The sequence below is a fragment of the Gadus macrocephalus genome, chromosome 10, assembly GCF_031168955.1.
Source record: "Gadus macrocephalus chromosome 10, ASM3116895v1".
Classification (NCBI taxonomy): domain Eukaryota; kingdom Metazoa; phylum Chordata; class Actinopteri; order Gadiformes; family Gadidae; genus Gadus; species Gadus macrocephalus.
Genome location: NC_082391.1, coordinates 23,675,979 through 23,684,778, shown reverse-complemented (window position 1 = coordinate 23,684,778; position 8,800 = coordinate 23,675,979). Strand labels below are relative to the sequence as shown.

Here is an 8,800-nt window from a genome sequence, read left to right as displayed (position 1 = left end):
GTTGGTGGAGGTGGTGGTGGTGGTGGTGGTGATGGAGGTGGTGGTGGGGTTGGTGGAGGTGGTGGTGGTGGTGGGGTTGGTGGAGGTGGTGGAGGTGGTGGTGGTGGTGGTGGTGGAGGTGGTGGAGGTGGTGGTGATGGTGGGGGTGTCTACGTCATTCTAGTCTGTTGCCCCACTGAGCCTTCCTGCAGTAACGGTCCCTAAGCGGTGGAGGTGGTGGTGGTGGTGGAGGTGGTGGTGATGGTGGTGGTGGAGGTGGTGGAGGTGGTGGAGGTGGTGGTGATGGTGGGGGTGTCTACGTCATTCTAGCCAGTTGCCTCACTGAGCCTTCCTGCAGTAACGGTCCCTAAGCGGTGGAGGTGGTGGTGGTGGGGTTGGTGGAGGTGGTGGTGATGGTGGTGGTGGAGGTGGTGGTGATGGTGGGGGTGTCTACGTCATTCTAGCCAGTTGCCCCACTGAGCCTTCCTGCAGTAACGGTCCCTAAGCGGTGGAGGTGGTGGTGATGGTGGTGGTGGGGTTGGTGGTGGTGATGGTGGTGGTGGAGGTGGTGGAGGTGGTGGTGATGGTGGTGGTGGAGGTGGTGGAGGTGGTGGTGATGGTGGGGGTGTCTACGTCATTCTAGCCAGTTGCCCCACTGAGCCTTCCTGCAGTAACGGTCCCTAAGCGGTCCTATCCGCTGTTCACACGTTCAGAATGAGAATGTCATCCTTACTTATGACATTCTTACTTAGAATATCCAAATCCGCGTAGAGCTTGGCTTGTCCCATCCCAATGACCGTTGGTGAGGAATATTATTTATTATCTTAATAGTAAAAAAATTATTCATTGTTTACTAATTCATCGTGAGATGATTGGTCATTATGCGGAGACATCGTCTGGTTTTTTCAAGGGTGTCATGGCGCCCCACGCCCCACAGGGGCCTGCCTTGGTTCCCGCTCTACATTCAAACATTAATGTTCCCTATTGTTTATGAACTGTTCAGTCTTCTATCAGACGCTTCCGTCCAAAGGGACGGATGCTGAGTTAGGGTACAGGTCTTCAATGAGCAGTAACCTTACATCTCGCTCAACGACACAGGCGCTGTAGCCATCGGGGGTCCAACCGAGGCGTTTGCAGCCGTGTACTTCAGGGCCTGGCCTCTCACAGACCGGGGCCGTGGGAGGTGGACAACTGTCTGTTATCGGCTGGGTCTCAGCCTTTATTCCAAGGGGCGGACGTCGGCCGGAGATGTTATCAACGTCTCCTGTAGATCTGCCAGGGTTCCCCTTCACTCCTTCACTCGTAAAAAAAGACTGAAAGAGGGTTCTGTGAACCCGGCTTGGGGGAATGGTGAACACTGTCGTTGATTGTGACTAGGGCCCCCACATGAGGCCCCAAAAAGACCCCCCCCGCACACACACACACACACACACACACACACACACACACACACACACACACACACACACACACACACACACACACACACACACACACACACACACGGTTTTATGAGCAACAGCCTGTGGGGGGGTCTTAATAATCCAAAATCCAATCAGGTATAGACAACTGCTGTTCCTCCATTTGGTTGGTTTGGCCAAATGTGATTAACTTTCCAATTACCTTCATGGAATAGCTTCCACACCAAGCAGGGTCGAAATAATGTCTCACGTCTATTGGGTTCATTCATTCATGCATGCATGCATTCATTCATTAATACTCGAGAAGTGCAAACGTTTCCTAGAGTGAGCAGAGTGCAGCGGTGTGTGTGTGTGTGTGTGTGTGTGTGTGTGTGTGTGTGTGTGTGTGTGTGTGTGTGTGTGTGTGTGTGTGTGTGTGTGTGTGTGTGTGTGTGTGTGTGGGGGGGGGGGGGGGTCAATACACGAGCGTCTCTTCTCATTCCAGTAACTCCAGGAGAGGCAGTCGGGCGGGCTTCATGATACCGCTAGGTCAACTGGAATGTTTTGAAACGTTTCTGTGACATTTGACAGATTTCCTCAGCGGTATGGGGACACTAGGACGGTTCTCCTGAACGATGCGGATCGTCTGGATTTCAGCGAGGCGTAAGGTGAACGTTATCACCACGAGTGGTTTATTCTTTGCCTTACAGATTTATCCATTTCGATATGTTTTGTTGACGCTTTTCGGAAGGTAGGTACCGAGAAAGGTTAGTGGGTCAGACGAGCGATGACGACCACGTCGCTGACCGGGTTCTCCGTGATGAGTCTGCTGAGCCTCAGTTACCTGACGTGGGACTGGATGAGCCCCAACCAGGTGGAGCGCCCGTCCGCTCCCGACCCGGCCAACGTACTGCCCGCAGCGCGTCCGCCGCACATTATCTTCATCATGACGGACGACCAGGGGTTCAACGACATCGGCTATCACAACTCTGACATCAAGACCCCCACGCTGGACAAGCTGGCGGCGGACGGAGTGAGGCTTGAACAGTACTACATCCAGCCTATATGCACCCCGTCCCGCAGCCAGCTGCTCACCGGCAGGTAGAACAGCACTCAGGAACTTTGACTTTCCTCTTTTCATTTTCTTTGCACGTATCTGCTATCCCGACTCTGATCATTATTTGTCTCTAACTTTAAAACAGTGGAAACCGCCTTTAAAAAATATACCGTGGTAGGCATAAGTTTAGGCACCCATGCTAAAGTTGACTAATAAGATGAATACAAAAAGAGGAAATTGATCTAAATGCTTTAATTAAACAAACCAGCTAATAGGTGGTAGCCTATTAGCTGGTTTGATTTGCATTGAGAAATCATTAGGCTAACTAACAGCTATTAGGCTTAGGGTTAGGGTTAGAAAAGAACCATGCCAATCTCTAGGTATGGTGAAGGGTATGTGGTGATGTGGGGCTATTTTAATTCCAAAGCCCTTGGTGACTTCATCAAGATGCATAGCATCCTGGATCCATGAGAATCTGCCTGCCGCTATTGGAATTTAACATAGGGGTGTCTATACTTATTCACCCTGTATTTTATGGAGAACATTTATTTATTCACGATACATTATTCATTCTAAAAGCTAATTGTTGTCCGTATAGGTAGGTATTTACCTCATTGGTTAGGGTTAGGGTTATTAAGATCAATTTCCAAAATATGTTTTTTTTTTATTCCTCTTTTTAGTCAACTTTAGCATGGGTGCCTAAACTCATGCCCACCACTGTATGTATGCATTTTATACTCATACTTTTATACTTTTAAACTAATAATTAAACGACCACTGGTAACACCAAAGCAATGAAGACTACAGTACACATCTTTCAACCTCACTCACTGCTCTAAAACCTCGTCTAGTCTGTAAGTGAGTGATCGGGAGTCACCTCGGCCCGCCGCTGCCTGCCCAGCGATCTCTGGGACCGGTGTTAATCCTCCCCCTCCCAGGTACCAGATCCACACGGGCCTGCAGCACTCCATCATCCGGCCGCGCCAGCCCAGCTGCCTGCCCCTGGACCAGGTCACCCTGCCCCAGCGGCTGCAGGGGCTGGGCTACTCCACCCACATGGTGGGCAAGTGGCACCTGGGCTTCTACAAGAAGGAGTGTCTGCCCACCCGCCGCGGCTTCCACTCCTACCTCGGCTCGCTGACGGGCAGCGTCAACTACTACACCTACAACTCGTGCGACGGGCCGGGCCTGTGCGGCTACGACCTCCACGAGGGCGAGACGGTGGCCTGGGACCAGGGCGGCAAGTACTCCACCCACCTGTACACCCGGAGGGTCCGCCGGATCCTGGCCGCGCACGACCCGCTGGGCCCGCCCCTCTTCATCTACCTGTCCTTCCAGGCGGTGCACACGCCCCTGCAGTGCCCCCGGCGCTACGTCTACCCGTACCGGGACATGGGCAACGTGCCGCGCCGCAAGTACGCCGGCATGGTGTCGGCGGTGGACGAGGCGGTGCACAACGTCACCTACGCCCTCCGCAAGTACGGCTTCTACCAGAACAGCGTGGTGGTCTTCTCCACGGACAACGGGGGCCAGCCGCTGTCGGGGGGCAGCAACTGGCCGCTGAGGGGCCGCAAGGGCACCTACTGGGAGGGCGGGGTCCGGGGGCTGGGCTTCGTCCACAGCCCCCTGCTGCGGCGCAGGAGGAGGGTGAGCAGGGCCCTGGTGCACATCACCGACTGGTACCCCACGCTGGTGGGGCTGGCCGGGGGCAACGCCTCGGCCGCCGAGGGGCTGGACGGCTTCGACGTGTGGCCGGCCATCAGCGAGGGCCGGGAGTCGCCGCGCCGGGAGATCCTGCACAACATCGACCCGCTGTACAACCCCGCGCGGGGGGGCTCGCTGCGGGGGGGCTTCGGCATCTGGGACACGGCGGTCCAGGCGTCCATACGCGCCGGGGACTGGAAGCTGCTCACCGGGGACCCCGGCTACGGGGACTGGACGCCGCCGCCCGTGCTGCCCGGCTCCCCCGGCGGCTGGTGGGGGCTGGAACGCCACCTGCAGCCTGGGAAGGCGGTGTGGCTGTTCAACGTGTCCGGGGACCCCTACGAACGCTTCGACCAGGCGGAGCGGCGCCCCGACGTGGTCAAGCTGCTGCTGGCCCGGCTGGCCTTCTACAACCGCACGGCCGTGCCGGTGCGCTACCCCCCCGAGGACCCCCGGGGCCACCCGGACCTGAACGGGGGGGCCTGGGGGCCCTGGTTCGGGGACGGGGAGGAGGATCCCTGGGACGGCGTGCCGCGCAGACGCACCAAGGACAGGAAGGAGACCCTGAAGATGGCCAGGACCAAGTCCTTCTTCAGGAGCCTCACCACCCGGATGATGTCCGATAGGATATGAGGACGGGCAGGTGGCCCACGCTGGAGGGGCCCTCACACCGCCCCCACGCTAGAGGGGCCCTCACACCGCCCCCACACTAGAGGGGCACTCACACCGCCCCCACACTAGAGGGGCCCTCACACCGCCCCCACACTAGAGGGGCCCTCACACCGCCCCCACGGCCGGAGGGGCCCTCACACTAGAGGGGCCCTCACACCGCCCCCACGCTGGAGGGGCCCTCACACCGCCCCCACGCTAGAGGGGCCCTCACACCGCCCCCACGCTAGAGGGGCCCTCACACCGCCCCCACGCGTGAGATGCAATAAGTCTCCTTAACATCGGGTGCCGCTAGTCCGTCCCTCAAACACACCGCGCTGATTCGCTGACCAATCAGGAGTAACCAACGGCTCCCACCCTCAGACCGCCAACTCTCTCAGACTTTGCATGTTGAATCGGACCAGACACCGTCCGCGCGGTTCCAGAAGCTTCCAACGCAGCTGAACCTGGTCCCGGACTCGTCCGAGTCTCCTCAAACGTTTCAGATGGCCAACGGTTGGGCCGGTGTGTTCCACGCTAAAGGGATGTTTGTGTTTGTGTGTTGGTTGTATGGCAGCCTGGGAGGGACATGGCGGAGGATACAGAGCATCTATATGATATTTTGGTATCGTCCCATGATTTTGTTTGAACCCATATCGGGACTTTAAAAAATAAATAATCATAATAAACATTAGAAACAGGCCATTATTCATTTTATAATTTAAATCTTCTTATTTTTGTTTCTATCTAGTTTCCAACAGCTTGCTAGTGATCCAGAGCTCAGTAGTTTGACTAAACGGGACATTAAACGTGGTCAGGTTATAAAGTCAACAACAGGGACGGAAGGAGAGAAGGTGTCTGGAATTAATGTTTTTTTTAATATTAGTTCAATTAAAAAAAACCTGTAGATCTCTGAGACTATCCTGATCTCACAAGTTCAAGTTCTGTTTTTATGGAATTCATTGCGAAACGCAAACGTGAAAATCTGGATGCAACATTACGTTGTGTAGAACGACGTAACGTTGTGTACATTACGTTGTGTACGTTACGTTGGGAATGTTACGTTGTGTACGTTATTTGTTGTTCGTTACGTTGTGTACGTTATTTAATGCTCGTTACATCGTGTACATTATTTAATGTTCGTTACGTTGTGTAGCTACGTTATTTAATGCTCGTTACATCGTGTACATTATTTAATGTTTGTTACATTATGTAGCCTACGTTACGTTGTGTACGTTATTTAATGTATGTTCTGTTGTGCACTTAAAGTAATGGTGTTGTTTTGTTTCAATTAAACTTGTTTAGATTGTGTCTGAAAAATGTATCAATGTGGACTTTTGTGGTTCTTTACAATTGGTCATGTTGAATGATTGATCCTTAAATACTAGTTCTAAAAATTGGTAGGCTATGGTATAATTGATTTTTGTTTATAGAATATATTTGTGTTTATTTTCTCTTTTATTTATCATAATGTGGCGAGCAGCGCGGGAAGGACGAGACGAGTCCAGGTCAAGCGGTTACGCAACTCTCGTGCCCCATAAACCGCACGACTCCGAGAGTTTATTTAACACGACATACAACACACAGCGCACCGCACAGCCAACTAACAGACATGCAACTCTCGGTAACGGTGGCGGCAACACTACACACAACAAGCAACACTCCACAACACACCACTACATTCTACCGAGCACACCCCAAACCCGTTAACCCCAACACAAAAAGGCAATAAAAAACCTTTTTCCCAACCGGCATATCGGATCCCCAGAATCCCCGGCGCGACCCCCGTAGGAGTCGCCACAATAATTTGCTTTGCGTATTGCTGACAATCACAAGAGTAAACTGGGTAAATAATCGAGTGATAAAATACAGAAAAAAATAAATAAGACTATACAAGTATAAAAAGAACTGGATGGCCCTGCCCCTGCCTATAAGGTTGCTGACCCTGATTAAGGTCTACATAATCAGGCAATACTGCCCCCCAGCGGCTAAACACAGTAACTGCATCTGGAGTAAAACATGTAGCTCAATACTGGTACTTGCCCTACCCAGATATCAAGTAAAGTAATGCTTCATTTTACAGGTCCCCAGATTTCAAGGTCAGTAGGTGATCATTTGTTTTATTTAAATGTTTTAATTACAATCAAATAATTATCTGACTATATTATATTTTCTGAGAAGCAGTTGATAGATAGCTGGTTATTTAATATCTTAATTAGGCTCACGTGCAAAATAAAGAGCATAGCTAAGCAGAATAGTATATAGCTATGATAATAGAATAGTTAAACATGTAGAATAGTATAATACCCATACTAGGTATAATAATACAAAAGTTAAAATGCAGAACAGTATAACATGCTACTTCTCCGTGATAGCGACCACCATTGACAACAACAAGAGAGGAAAAAGTTAATTGATAATAAAAAATGATCTTGCCATTATCAGAAGTGCCCCTGGCAGGTCAAAGGTCAGTGGGCGGCGGGCCCTCTGTCTAAAGCGCTGTCCGCGTTATTCCAGTGTTCGACCGTAACGTTAGTGTGACATTATACTGTATACGGTAGATTATACTGAACATTATACTGTACTTTATACTGTACATTATACTGTACTTTATACTGTACATTATACTACTGTACATTATACTGTACTTTATACTGTACATTATACTGTACATTATACTTTGCATTGTTCAGGACGCAGCGAAGGGGATTCATACCTTTTGAGGTTTTGTGTTTTGTTGCGCACTCCCAATACTACTATCAGGAGCAGTGCCATCGCTGACTGGGAACCAGCTATTATAGGGACGTGCTCTGTGACAAAGAATAGTATGGCACAGATCAATGATATTAACACATATTATATAAGTATGAATATATTGTGGCGGCCGAGGAGAAGCTCAGCTCCCCCTATGGGCTGAGGAGGGACAATGCAGGCGGGCAGGTCGAATGCAGTTGGTGAAATTGATTGTCAATCAATATAATCACTATCAGCTGCTGCGGCCCAGGGAGTAATAGAATAATTCATTTGAGTATTTTAACATGAATTCATAAATTATTTCCTAATATCGTCTCCGGGGTGACCGTGAGAGCAGGGAGGGGGAGGTGGAGTACGGGGCCGTCGAGGTGGCTCCAGGCCCCAGGCGGACGCTGGAGACCAATGTGGACGAGTGTGTGTTCGCTCAGCCCCGGAGGACGAGGCCCTGAGAGCTGTCAACACCCAGAAGAACGCGGAAAGCGCTTTAGACAGAGGGCCCGCCGCCCGCCGCCCGCTGACCTGCCAGGGTCACTTCTCTCTCTGCATCTGAAAGGCCACTTTGTTGAACTCCTTTGGAAATCTCATCTCATCTCATCTCATTTTCGACCGCTTATCCGGGGTCGGGTCGCGGGGGGAGCAGCTCAAGCAGGGGGCCCCAGACTTCCCTTTCCCGGGCCACATTGACCAGCTCTGACGGGGGGATCCCGAGGCGTTCCCAGGCCAGTGTTGAGATATAATCTCTCCACCTAGTCCTGGGTCTTCCCCGAGGTCTCCTCCCCACTGGACGTGCCTGAAACACCTCCCAAGGAAGGCGCCCAGTGGGCATCCTTACCAGATGCCCGAACCACCTCAGCTGACTCCTTTCTAAGTAAAGGAGCAGCGGCTCTAATCCGAGTTCCTCACGGATGGCTGAGCTTCTCACCCTATCCCTAAGGGAGACGCCAGCCACCCTTCTGAGAAAACTCATCTCGGCCGCTTGTACCCGCGATCTCGTCCTTTCGGTCATCACCCAGCCCTCATGACCATAGGTGAGGATAGGAACGAAGATCGACCGGTAGATCGAGAGCTTTGCCTTGCGGCTCAGCTCTCTTTTCGTTACAACGGTGCGGTAAAGCGAATGCAATACCGCCCCCGCTGCTCCGATTCTCCGGCCAATCTCACGCTCCATAGTACCCTCACTCGCGAACAAGACCCCGAGGTACTTGAACTCCTTCACTTGGGCTAAGGACTCATTTCCTACCCGGAGTAAGCAATCCAC

General features: G+C 51.9%; 1 protein-coding gene and 1 long non-coding RNA gene across 2 annotated transcripts; both read left to right on the top strand.

Moving 5' to 3' along the window:
• The first annotated feature begins 1,850 nt into the window (after nt 1-1,850).
• arsia (arylsulfatase family, member Ia) lies at nt 1,851-4,940 on the top strand. The gene is made up of 2 exons (XM_060063349.1): nt 1,851-2,480; nt 3,375-4,940. Exons 1-2 carry the CDS (start codon nt 2,167-2,169, stop codon nt 4,771-4,773), a joined length of 1,713 nt encoding a protein of 570 aa, XP_059919332.1. The 5' UTR covers nt 1,851-2,166; the 3' UTR covers nt 4,774-4,940.
• A 683-nt stretch (nt 4,941-5,623) lies between these two features.
• LOC132466254 (uncharacterized) lies at nt 5,624-6,112 on the top strand. The gene is made up of 2 exons (XR_009527797.1): nt 5,624-5,884; nt 5,945-6,112. It is a non-coding gene; the product is annotated as an uncharacterized LOC132466254 (long non-coding RNA).
• Nucleotides 6,113-8,800: the final 2,688 nt, after the last annotated feature.

Excerpts from the sequence above, each read along its gene's own strand:
- arsia (XM_060063349.1), top strand. The coding sequence starts at position 2,167 with ATGACGACCACGTCGCTGACCGGGTTCTCCGTGATGAGTCTGCTGAGC. Across the intron at positions 2,481-3,374 it reads AGCCAGCTGCTCACCGGCAG|GTACCAGATCCACACGGGCC; the intron begins GTAGAACAGCAC and ends TCCCCCTCCCAG.